This window comes from Agrilus planipennis, unplaced genomic scaffold, assembly GCF_000699045.2.
Source record: "Agrilus planipennis isolate EAB-ADULT unplaced genomic scaffold, Apla_2.0 scaffold227, whole genome shotgun sequence".
NCBI classification, from domain to species: domain Eukaryota; kingdom Metazoa; phylum Arthropoda; class Insecta; order Coleoptera; family Buprestidae; genus Agrilus; species Agrilus planipennis.
In genome coordinates this window covers 24,236-37,567 of record NW_020439150.1, presented here as the reverse complement: position 1 = coordinate 37,567, position 13,332 = coordinate 24,236, and the positions used below count along the sequence as shown (strand labels likewise).

At 34.1% G+C, this 13,332-nt stretch overlaps 2 protein-coding genes across 2 annotated transcripts in view; both read left to right on the top strand.

Moving 5' to 3' along the window:
• Positions 1-9,020, top strand: part of LOC108740284 (somatomedin-B and thrombospondin type-1 domain-containing protein) — a 206,904-nt gene extending 197,884 nt beyond the window's left edge. The window contains exons 4-5 of the mRNA XM_018474549.2: positions 2,782-2,858; positions 7,461-9,020. Of these exons, the coding sequence (XP_018330051.1) occupies positions 2,782-2,858; positions 7,461-7,672 (289 nt within the window). The 3' untranslated portion in view covers positions 7,673-9,020. The remainder of the gene's footprint in view (positions 1-2,781; positions 2,859-7,460) is intronic.
• Positions 9,021-9,319: 299 nt separating this feature from the next.
• LOC108740291 (ribosome biogenesis protein BOP1 homolog) lies at positions 9,320-13,103 on the top strand. The gene is made up of 6 exons (XM_018474570.1): positions 9,320-9,415; positions 9,501-9,658; positions 9,710-10,462; positions 10,676-11,621; positions 11,992-12,502; positions 12,819-13,103. Exons 2-6 carry the CDS (start codon positions 9,563-9,565, stop codon positions 12,973-12,975), a joined length of 2,463 nt encoding a protein of 820 aa, XP_018330072.1. The 5' UTR covers positions 9,320-9,415; positions 9,501-9,562; the 3' UTR covers positions 12,976-13,103.
• The last annotated feature ends 229 nt before the right edge of the window (positions 13,104-13,332 follow it).

The following is a 13,332-nucleotide window of genomic DNA, read 5'->3' as shown; positions in this document are numbered from 1 at the left end:
TGGTCTAGTAGGCCTACAACGAATTAATTAGGAACTGATAATTAAATGCCACGGCGGCCTCTGACATACACTAACCCGCACGCCCTTTGTATCGATACCATCTTCCGTCCCTTTGGCCTATCATTTAGCAAGTGATTTTCTTCCTCCAAATGTTTCACGCTACATTACACGCACATTTTAATTGCATATTGGGTCCGCTATCGCTAAATTACTTCCAATATATTGTGAAAATAAGAGATTGATTAGGAGTTTAATAAATTTAATCTTCCTATGCCCCTTTCTTATCGTTAAATATATTGCTTGTAGTAATGGAAGCTTGAAAATAAATTCATAAACAACTATTGGGATCCGTCAAATGGGCATACACCATCTGGTGGCAAAATTTATAACTCGAATGAGGGAAAAATTTACATAGGAACTGTGCACGTAAATTGTAAAATTGTTTATTAAAATAATAAAACACGTTAAAAAAGTAAAATTTTTTTGATGATAGAGTCGACGAAGTTTTCTTCTAAAGTTAAATCAAATAAAAAGTTAATATGTTTAGTGAAAAGCTAATAGAAGCTTGGATGAAAGCAGTAGGTATTAAAAGATGTGAATTCCGGAATAAAAATTTGTTCACGTCATTTTAATGCACATGATTATATTTCAGCAAGAATTTACCATCAGCCATAACCTTAATATTTAAAACTAGATCTCACTAAAATTAAAAAGTGAGAAGTTATTTATTCCTGTGTAATTGATTTAACCCAATTCTAATGATACGATATAAGTATTTTGAGGTTAAGAACCTACCTGCTGCAATACAACAAAGTTGCAATAATGTGTTTGCAACGTTCTCTTAAATCGGCAAGTCATTGATATGATATTGCTCAAATCACCCAGAATCACCTCACCAATTATATAACGTGAATCACTTTTTAAATCCGAAGTTTGTAAAAAGTAGGCAGTAAACTTGACGGAATTTGTTATTTCCGGCATTTATAATGTGATTGGCGTTAAAAACACGCTCACCTTCAACGAAATTTCCTTTCCGAGACTTTGTGTCAGCCAAATCACATATTGTGTCAATACTTATCATTTTTTCGTAATTTAAAAACTTAGAAATTGCACGGTACACTATAGGAACTACGATAAATTTTCCCTAATCGGCGCCATGTTTTTAGGCTCCTCTCATTTGACGGATCCCAATAGACTACTAAAAACTTTTATAGATTACTACAAATGGCGTAATAAATGCCATCAGCAGATGCTATGCTTTGTAAGAACATAGAGTTGTCTGTGTTCTGTCGGGCCTGCTAACGAGACCTATGAAGATCGAAATCGCAATCCCGTCTGATGGTTCCGAGAAAATATAGACAACCATTCGAACTTTGTCGTTCTGTTTGGTTACATATCTGCCACGCAATGGTAGCTACCAGACATGTGATTTATTTGAAATACTTCCATTTAAAATGCAAATACAAAATCAAAAATACCTATTTTTATCTTGTATATAAATACTTTTTTGAGAAAAGCATTTTGTATTATATGTATTATTATGTTTAAAATGCTTTTCCAAACGTATTTTCTATTTGTAGAATGCAAAATACATTTTTGCCTTTAAAAGTTTTGCTAGTATCACCGATCAAACGTTATATGAAATGTGGAATGAAAGTTGCTCACACTGGCTATTGAAGATATTAGAAGCTTAAAAAGGGTTCAAAGAGACATTCCATTAATGCCTTCTGATTCTTTAACTGAAGAGAGCCCAAAAAATTCTAAACCTTTTGGTAATGGATAATCTAAAATATTGGATCGATATTGTTTTCCGGGTCCAATGTCATGGTCTATGGAATTTTGAAGTTCCAAATTGATATCAGCACCTGCCATATCACCACTTATCGTACCTTTAGCAAGGAACTACGAAATTCTATGAATTACGATAAAACAGCCCGCAAAACAATATCGAACTCATATACGTCAGCTGTGTAAAATTGAAAACTACAAGATATTGTGGTGTGCTAATACATGCGTATAATCCAAAATTCTTAGAAAACGATTCGAAAAACTTCACTTATTTGATGAACCCAAAACTAAAGAAACTATGGATTCTATTTCTTTCTCTGGTTACAATGTGTTGATTTTACATCAATGAAATTATTTGCAGCTCTATTTTGGCTCTGATCTTTCACGCTAAACAAACTATTTTGACATCAGTGTCTTTTTTCCAATTAAAACGTGTGACAAAGGTAAATAAGGAAACATATAGAAGAATTATTTGTTGCGGAACTGAAGAAACTGTAACATAAAGAACGAAAAACTGTATCTCAATCACTTCAAACAGAAAAATATGAATCATACTCAATCTTCGCAGCTGGTGATATAGTTTTTATTACTATTAGTCTAGAAATCCAAAGAAGAAAAGTCAAATACTTTCGAATTCCACAAAATGTAGTAACGTCCTGCAAATGACGTTCATTACGCTATTTGTAGTAATTCAACTAATTACAAGATCAATCGATTTCATCCGCGTTAAAATCCAAAATTTGTGCTAAATAGCAACGAAACTATTAGACTAAAAAATTTCTAGATTTGATCGTTTGCTGTATTTTTGTTATAATATTTGTAAATTTTCAAAAGTATACAATTTCTTACAATTTTTTAAACAATGTGCGATTAATTAATTATGCGCTTATCTAATCTGACACCACAATGAGGGGATGTTTTGTCAATAAATGTTTTTTCACAAGCACCCTTACGCAATATCCAATGATTTAATTACAATTATTTTTATTACAGATACTGCGTTGAATTTGAGGTTCTCAAAGCATCCAAAGCATGCAAGAAAGAAAACGGCTTCCAATCGCTAAAAGAAGGTAGGTTTAAAATGATCATGGTCAAGTAGTACTTGAAGCCATTTCCATCATAACCTAACATTATTTTTTAACATTGTTTTGTTGTTTTATCAAGTATTTTTTAATGTAGGTATGGATTTATTAATGCAACCGAGTATACACGTCAAACAAACATTTAATAGTCATAACTTAAATTGAAGTGATTTAAATTAAGAAAACGTGTAAATGAAAGACAAACTGTTTGGGAATGTAAAAGGGGTTCCAAAATGGGGTATCAGTTATCACCAAAAGATGTGTAAAAATAATTCAGGGAGATAAAAAATAAAAAACCAAATATGACCTCATTTTTGTCCCTTTTATCTCCGAAGAATGTGATCTAAATGCAAATTTTCAATGTTTATTAGAGTTCCTTGGCAAGCTCAAAAAAACGGACACCCTTGTAAAAGGTTGCCTATACTCAGAATTATAGGCCTAATTAAGGTATTTCTAAAAATTGTTTTGATAAACCTTCTGGGGTTATGTACCCGAAGGGTCCATTGAAACTCTGTTGTTGTGGCACCTTCACTTTTTCCTATCAACAGCTAATCTTTGCATTGCTCGAAAATTTGAGCAACCTACATCTTTAACCATTTGTAAGTAGTAATTTCGTCTACGAGGGCGGTTCAATAAGTACCCGTGTTTGAAGACAGAGGGAAATTGGTGTTGTCATCGTGTGCTGCCATCTATCAAACCACGCTAAAACAAATTTCAGACTGATTGATAGGTTAGTTTGGATTTGGCAGCCATTCGACTGACGTTATTTTCGCTAAGATGGAAAAAGAGCAGTATCGTTCGGTAACTCACTTTTTGTTTTTGGATGGGAAAAAATGCGAGGAGATGAAAACAAAGTTGGATACTGTTTATGGAGACATTTCGCCATCTACGATCACAGTTAGATATTGCTTCAACGAATTTAAACGTGGGCAAAGATCCATTTTTGATAGGAGCGACCAGGAAGCCTGGCAAACGTTGTTACCGAGGAAATCATTTTACGGATTTTTTAGGAAAAGGAAGAACGATCACTGGACAATATTACAGTGAGTTATTGGACCACTTCGAGACACGGACGCATTTGGCGAAAAAGAAAGTGCTTTTTCAACACGATAACGCACCAGCACACCCCGTACTCACTCGATTTGACTCCTTGCGACTTCATCTTGTTCCCGACCATGAAGAAATGAATCGCGAGAAAAAAATTTAGCTCAAACAAGGAAGTCATCGCCAGGACAGGGGGGAATTTGGAGAGTTTGACAAATCTTATTTTTTGGAGAGGCAAAAAAAATGGCAGGGACGTTAGGAGAAGAGTATTTTTCTAAAAGGGACCTATGTTGAAAAATAAAAAATAAAAAATTAAAAAAAAGAGGTGTCTTCATTTCTAACAGGGGTACTTATTGAACCGCCCTCGTAGGTCTATCTCTAACCGTCAACTCCTGTTACTGCAGTGTCTAATTGGCTCTTGATGTCTGATAAGATGTCTTACCAACCTACCTCGCCTGTTATTGATTTCCATAACTCCTTCTCCTACTCTATCTAGCACCTCCCCATTTTTAATCTTTTCTATCTACTTTATTTGTAATATCCTCCCATAAAACCAAATATCGAACGCTTCTAACCTTTTCCTTTTCGCAACATCCACTATCCACATTTCACACCCATCCAGGGCCTAATATTTAATAATCATTTTGCAATTTTCAAATGAATGCACTTCGGGTACAAAAGTGATTTCTTTTTATTGAAAGAGGCTCAATCCTTCACTGTTCTTGATTTCATATCTCTAGTGCTTCTTCCATCCATCCATCAGTCCCCCTTCCAGTTTATCATCTCCTATATTTGTATCAGTTCTAACCCTAACCAACTTTTACCTGCTGTCTTAACAGCGCGTTTTAGAAAATACCACAAATGGCGCGGTAAACGCCATCTGTAGTACGATGATGCATTTTAAGATTACGTAATCCTAATTAATTAATGTAGCATCGTACTACAGGTGGCGTTTACCGCGCCATTTGTGGTATTTTCTATCTATTAATAATTACAGAGTGCGTAGTGGACGCCACTTCATCCCTAATTATGCAAATCAGTTATTCTTGATCGTCTGACCAGGAGTTTTATTTATGTGTATAAAAAAAAGTAATTCCTGATTATGATTAAAATTTCTTATTTGGCTTACACTTTTCACAGTGAGTACGTGATTTAGGTTTACAGTTGGCCGATTATTTCAAATGTATGGAAATGTTTATTATTGATTCCAAAATAGGGTGATGTATCACAAAGTTATAAGAAGTTCTTGTCAACTCATACAATCAATAATCCATTTGAAAATAAGGTTCTTTGTACAATGTCGCAGAGGACGATTTTTTATTTCGATGGCCCTCCATTCTCGGCGAATCTCCCGATACTTGTCAACTTCAATATTGACATTCGAAATTTAAGCAAAACTGAAATGTCGAGAGAGTTTTTTGCAAAACTGTTTCCACTCTATTTTCATTACGGAATATCAAGTTATCAAGTAATATTGAAATAGGGCAATTTACAAACGAAACAGTTTAATAAATAGGTACGGCAAAAGAAGCTGGGAAAATGATATTTTTATGAAAATTGTCTCTTTTGTAGAGAAACAAATGCCTACAGAGAGTAATTTGGAATATAAAATTGAAGATTTGTCTCTAACTGAGGATGACACTTACGAACCGCGACCTAATGTTAACCCAACCTATCCACTCATAATTTGGCTCAAGTAAATAGAAAATCTTCCTTCTTATGAAGCTTTATATTAATCCTTGCATTCAATTTTACCAGTCACTTACCCCAGATGCTCCGCTCCTCGTGGGGAAACCCTAAATGATAGCTGACGATGACAGCTGTCAAATATGGCTAACAACAGCTGATAGCCCTGACATCAGAGTAGGTGTAAAGGGTAAAATTGAACGAAAATTAAAAAATATGCAGAATTTTGCGCTAGAATGAAGATTGCAGCATCTAAATTTGTAATATAAAAAGGGAATGAGCATTAATTATGTGTAATCAAAAGGAGAAGGGAAGGGGTTTTCAGAATCTCACCAAAGGGAAGAGGGGAACGCATTTTAAAAATAAATTTCACATAATTACATTTCATAATTCGTGGCATTGCATAAAAGTAGATAAAACATCTAAATTCATAGTACAATAAGGGACGCGTACTAATGGCATGAAGTCAAAAAGGGAGGAAGTCCGATCGGCAAATTCTCATCAAGGGGAAGAGGATTCACATTTAAAAAAACATGTCGCGTATTTACTTTTCATAATTCGTAACGTTACCTAAGGATAAATAAATCCACTACATTCCCAGTACAATAATAATTACGTGAGGTCAAAAGAAAAGGGGGTTCACATTTTAAGAAAAAGCATCTCGTATACATTTTCCAGAGGTAAAGAGAATAGATGTCAGAACCCAGTACCATTTGTGATTTTTTAATGGGTTCATAATAAATATAGTTAAATATTGTGTACCATCATCATCCCGATCCGACGGGACTTGAACCTTGACGAAACTCTTGTACAAACTAGAGTTGATGGATCGGCTTGCGAGTTTCGATGATTTAAGGAGCCGAAACATAGGTTCAACTATAATGGAGGGGTTCTTAAAGAGAAACCAGACTTAGACAAGTCCCTGAAAGAGGGCAGCAGCTCTTTCAGTACTCAGGGTGGCAGAGATCACGAGGATCGGTATGGCACCCTGATGCACAATACTGCGATGTGGAAGGCAACAGGAAACCACCACATTATGATCCCGAGTACAACGTATGCAAACATTAAATGATTGCGTCCTCTGGGGTAAAGCACTCCGGACGGAAACTAGTCCCCCATTAGGATGTCCGGTCGGGGACTACCTCGGGGGGTGTCATCAATAAGTGCAATAGGGATAGGTGCAATAATTCACGAGTAGGAGCGTGGAATGTTAGAACAATGAGGCAAGTAGGAAAATTAGACAATTTATTGTTCACAAATAGTTAAGGATGTGGGTTGTTCTAGTTTTAGGGAAATGCGAAGTTTAGCTCAGGATAGGAAACCTAAATCATCATCATCATAGCGTCGTCAGTCCTAAGACTGGCTGGACACGTACCTCCACTCTTTCCTATCCTGCGCCAGTATTCGCATTTCCCTAAAGCTAGAGCAACCCATATCTTTAACTATTTGCGAACAGTAATCTAATTTAGATCTACTTCTATCCCGCCTAACTCCTGTTTCTGCCTTTAATATGTCTTTGACTAGACCTTCATGCTTTAGAAGGTGTCCTACCAATCTATCTCGCCTATTTCTTATTGACTTCCATAGAGTCCTCTGTTCACTTAATCTTTTTAATATTCCTTCATTTCTAACCTTCTCTATCCATGATATGTACTTTAAAAAAAAGCCCTTGAATTATTTTCATCAAAATTTTTTTATATACATATTTTTGTCTCTAAAATAACATGCAGAGGTGCGTAAAGAAGAATGGGTGTCCTCAAAACTTCAAATGCAATTCGTTGTTCTTCGATATTACCTGTTATTAAGTAAATCTAATTAATAAACATTTTTCAATGTGCTTTTTCTTAATTCCAATTTCAGGAGAACGTGTTTGTGTTAAATGCGAATCAGAAGCTCTACGTAAAAATCTCGATTGGAGATGTCAGGGCCACGGGGTGGAAGGTCGCGTGACTCGATGGATTGCCATGGGTGCCCCTTACTGTCACGGTAAATGGATCAGAGCCGAAATGCCCACGTCAGACAGTTGTGCGGCAAAAACTTGTCAAGATAATAATTATCTCATTTTCATTTAAAAACGTTTGGAAAAATTAAACGACTATAAGATTAGGTAGATGACCCGTATTTTTAATACTTTTACAAAGCTTTTATTTGTAATTTATATGTATAAGAACCCACAACCAGGACGCTTTTGTTTCCAAATTCGCATACAGGGTGATCATTTTGAAAATAACGAAAACCTTTCGTTTCAAAAATAATAGTTGTTTCTATAAATTCTATATTTGCAATAAAAACAAGCATGGAGTATAAATATTTGTGCCCCCCCCACGTCAGAATTTATGAATAATTATGAACACCCTGTATATTGACTTCAACTTAATAGATCATTTGATATAGAGACGTACTTTACTAAAATAATCGGCATCTGAAATAAAATACAGATGCCTCACTCTTAATAGAAACGGTAAATACACAAACATATACCATAAAAGTTAATAAAATACGTCAGTGGTGTAGGCCATATTCTTAGATACCTTTAGTAGGTACTTATATTTATGTTACCGTATAAATTCAGAAAAGTAGAATTAAGTGCCTGCCATTAATACAAAAAACAGTGTTTTTTTAATCTCAATTTTTTTGTTTTTATTTTTTTTACTTTTCTACGCCACTGGAAATTTAACAGTTTGCTTGTGTGTATAATGTGTTTTTTACTATAAATGTTTGTTTTTTTACGATACCTATATCTACCAATTTTTTATGCCTATAGTAGGTAATTTTTATACTTATGAACAATTACTTTGAGTTAGTATTGAATTTCTTTTGTAGATTTTGAACACATGTAATTTTCTTTTTACAATTAATTTTGGTGTTCTGTACTTATCCCTTATCATTTTATTAATGACAGATAGTAAAATTTTATCTTTCTAAAATTACTGACTAAAATGACATGATTCTAAATAATTGTAGAACAATTTGCTCCTATTTTATTAAACTGTTATCTTAAAATGTTAACTAATCAAAATTGCACTATTACAGATCAGATAATAAAAAATAAACGAAAGAAATTTTAGATATATTTAAAACTAAAGAACTTTTACCTTAGCTACTTCTTATAGTAACTTTGCCTAAGAAATGTTATGATCTGATCTGTATCTAATCTTAGCTCAACCCAACCCAACCTTACTTAAATATACCATATTACTCTGTTTGGTTTGTCAAATTGCTATTAAAATATGCCCAAAAATGCTTTCTGTTGTATGAAGTAATTTACTATCAAAAATATCATATTGATTTAAGGTGTGCTACTAATACTTAATACTAATTGATTATAGCCATTATTGTTTTTTAAAAATCTGATTTTAGGATACTCTTATAAGGCACCTACATATCGTAACAGGATTAATTGTAATAAAAATAATAAAGATTTTACAAATAATATTGTTGTATTCCCTTTCTTTATTAGCTATTTATAAATTTAAATGAAGTTTTCCAAAAAACTGGAATGAAAATAAACGTCGTGTTTTTCATTTTGTTTGCAATTTTAATCGACAAACCCTAAACAATTATTGCTCCAATGCAAATTAAATACAAGGCAAACACACGCATGGAGATATGCTTTTACAGTTAGTTTTAGGAGATCAGTTTAATGTAGTATATTTGAACATATCTTTTGTTTACTGTTTTTCAATAGAATTTCTATTCCTGTCATGTCAATCTATGGTTATAATAAACACTAACCTTTAAATATTGCCGTCCTAATCTAGATATTTTTTTGATTGAATATTGTTTAATTTAAGCAACAATACCGTAATAAACAGGTAATATTAAAAGTAGTAATACTATTAATTTTACTGTGATAATTTTATTCGAAAAAAGCTTCATTTTAGTGTTTCGTATTTTTAGATTTAACCTCAAAACTGCACGTGTACTTACATAGATAGAATTGAATAGAATAAAAGCACAAAATGACTCGGAAAAGAGAGAAAAGAAAGCCCCCAAAATCAATTTCAGTTGTTGAAAGACATACTGACATTGACGAAAAAAATGAAGCTGATGAGGAGGTAAGGTTTTCATTATACATCATATCCAATGACTAATGTAACATTTTGTAGGATGAGAACGTGTACTTTAATACCATTGAAGAAGAGGATGAAAATAGCGCCTCAGACTCTGAACTGGAGGATGATAGTGATGGAGAAACTGAAAAGGTATTAGAAGACTTTGTAGATGAAGTTAACAGTGAAGAATATAGTGATAGTGATGAGCATAATGAAGATGATAATCTAGAAAGTGCAAATGATAATGTGAATAAGGCGGATAGTGTAGATGAAAGTGAAAGTGATAATGAATTGGAAGAAGATGATTCATATGAAAGTGAAGAAGTTTCTAGTGCCCCAGAAAGTGACAGTGATTCAGATCAGGAAGAAAAGATTAAAGGACCTTTGAAAAATAAACAGTTAAAGCAACAATCAGTAAAGGTCAATAATAAGTTATCTAAGCTCCACCAAAATGGTAAAAATAAATTTCAGAATGAAAATAAGGAATTTCCCAGTGGAAAGGATGAGTATGCAGATGGAGATACTTCTGATGAAGAGGACATTAGAAATACTATTGGTAACATTCCAATGAAATGGTATGATGAATACAGACATTTGGGGTATGACTGGGATGGAAATAAGATATCAAAACCAGAACAGACTGATACGATAGATAACTTTTTGAGAAAAATTGAAGATCCTGATTTTTGGAGAACTGTAAAAGATCCTCAGACAGGACAGGAAGTAGTTCTTAATGAAAATGATATCGAGTTGATTAGAAGAATTAAAGAACAGAAAATACCAGATGTCAGTTTTGATGACCATGCAGTAAGTAATCTTTTCTTAAATAAGAGCATTTTGGTTAATATATCTACATATTTAATCATATTGTTTCTTAATTTTTGATTTTCAAAACAATACTTTTAGAAAATTCTTTAAACATCAATATGATATTTATTTTTTGTGTGCAAGGAGGTGTAATAGGAATGCATATAATACTTAACCATATTAGTTCTTGTCTTTTATCGTTTAATTCTCCAGCCCTGGATAGAGTGGTTTACCAGTGAAGTGATGCAGATGCCTTTGAGGAAATTTCCTGAGCACAAGCGATCTTTTCTGCCAAGTCGGGACGAAGCAAAGAAAGTTTCCAAACTCGTTCACGCTCTTAAAATGAGTTGGATTAAATCAGAAGAGGAGCGTCGTAAAGAAAAAGCGAAAAAGGAGCCCCAGTTCTATATGTTATGGCAAACGGATGATCAGTCAGAAGAAATGCGTCGAATTCATAAGCACATACCGCCCCCTAAGAGGCCTCTTCCTGGACATGCAGAGTCCTATAACCCTCCACCAGAATATCTCTTCGATTCTAGGGAACTCAAACAATGGAACAAACACAAAGAAACTCCGTGGAAGAGGAAACTGCATTTCGTCCCCCAAAAGTACGATTCTCTTCGAAAAGTCCCGGCTTACTCAAGATTTATTAAAGAGCGATTTTTACGTTGCATGGACTTATATTTGTGTCCCAGAGCGATCAAGATGCGTCTACAGGTGGAACCTGATGATTTGGTTCCTAAGTTACCAAGTCCTAGAGATCTTCAACCGTTCCCCACCCTTCTGGCCATAGAATACAAAGGTCATACTGACATGATACGTACCATTACCACTGATAAAACGGGGCAGTATTTGGCTAGTGGTTCCGACGATTGCACAGTGAAAGTGTGGGAAATAAATACTGGACGTTGTCTGAAGACTTTTAAGACGGACGCTGTCGTGAGGACTATTGAATGGTGTCCTAATGAAAAGTTGCCCCTTATTTTGGTTGCCAGTGGTAGGAAGGTCATCCTGATAAATCCAAATGTGGGCGATTTTCTGCAGAATATAAAGGCAGACGAAATATTAAAGGAGAAGCCGCAAAGTGAAGTTATTGTAAGCGACAGGGTGAAGACGACTGTACGGTGGGATGATCCAACTGAGGAAGAATATGAAAAGGGTAAGTGAGAAAATCTAATAAAGTCCGTAATAAAAATAAAAATCAAACAGGAATTTGAGGTAAGCAAAAGGGGTTGTAATAAGATCAAAAGTAAATAATATAAAAACATATACATTTTTTTAGTTTAATGAAAAATATTCTAGAATTTTTTTTTTCCTACGTGAATTTTTTCAATAAAAATTACTTAACTCACGCGTGTCATTCTACAAATATTAGCTTGGAAAATTCGAAAATCAACAATTGCCACCCTAATCAATCCTACTAGGGTGGTAATAAACATAACAATAACAAACAATTTTTAGCTAGTAAAAGTTATTATAACATACAAAACAATTGTTCCAAAATGTTGGTAAACTTAGATAACTTTTAGGGTTCAGGATTATCTTGTCCCATTTCAAAGAGGTGACTCAGGTAACTTGGCATGGTAAGGGAGATTATTTTGCCTCTGTGATGCCGGACGGTCAAAATCGATCTGTTCTTGTTAGTCAATTGTCGAAAAGACGATCGCAGTTGCCGTTTGCAAAGTCAAAAGGGCTGATACAGTGCGTCCTCTTCCACCCGTCGCGTCCATTTCTTTTCGTCGCGACGCAACGACACGTGCGCATCTATGACTTAGTCAAACAAGCGATGGTCAAAAAATTGATGTCCAATTCGCATTGGATTTCGTTCATGGCGGTTCATCCTGGTGGGGATAATCTCCTCGTAGCTACATACGATCGTAAAATGTTGTGGTTTGATTTGGACCTAAGCACTAAACCATACCAGACCTTAAGATTGCACGGGACAGCCGTTAGGGCTGTGGCATACCACCGGAAGTACCCCCTATTCGCTTCCGGGTCGGATGATGGGAGCATGATCGTGTCCCATGGCATGGTATACAAGTAAGTTTTCAGTAAATATGAAACTTATTGGAGTTTACGTTACACACTTGCAAAATTTTAATTTTTTTTTTTGAGTTCTGGGCACATTAAAATTAAAATGAAAAAAAAAACATTAAAAAATGTATGTTTTGGTAATTATGGCATTTAGATTTGGAATAACAGCGGGCATTTATACATAAAATACTGTTTTCAAATGTAACAATAAAATTTGTATCAAGAATATTAAGAAAAGTTTAATTTTTTCTCGATTTAGTAAAAGTAGACGTCACTTTGCAGTTATAAATTGGTAATACTAAATTATTATTTTTATTTTCAGTGACCTATTAAAAAATCCGTTGATAGTACCTCTGAAAAGGTTTCAGGATCATACCACAGATAATGATTTTGGTATATTTGCAGTACATTTTCATCCACTTCAACCATGGGTTTTTTCAGCAGGAAGTGATTCTACAATTAAATTATATAGCAATTAATTGGTGTCTATATTTTTAGATTAATTTTAACTGTTTCCCATATTTCTATAAGATATTATGGAAATGTTATTGTTTAATAAGAGAAAAACTGCTCATTAATAATGCATAAATAGATAAGCAGAAAAGTCTTTTTTGTTGTCATTTTTTTTGTTCTGGTTATTTTAAATTACTTTTTGATTTCATTCAAAAACATTTGATAGTTACAGGTACGTATTTTTGTTATTTAATTTTTACTTAAAGGTGTCGGCATTGAAAAATAGTCCGGTGCGATGGGTTAAACGGCTCAGGCGCACCATAATACGTGTATTTTTGTTTACAATTTATTGTGCATATTCTCTTATTTTAATTGTAGTATTA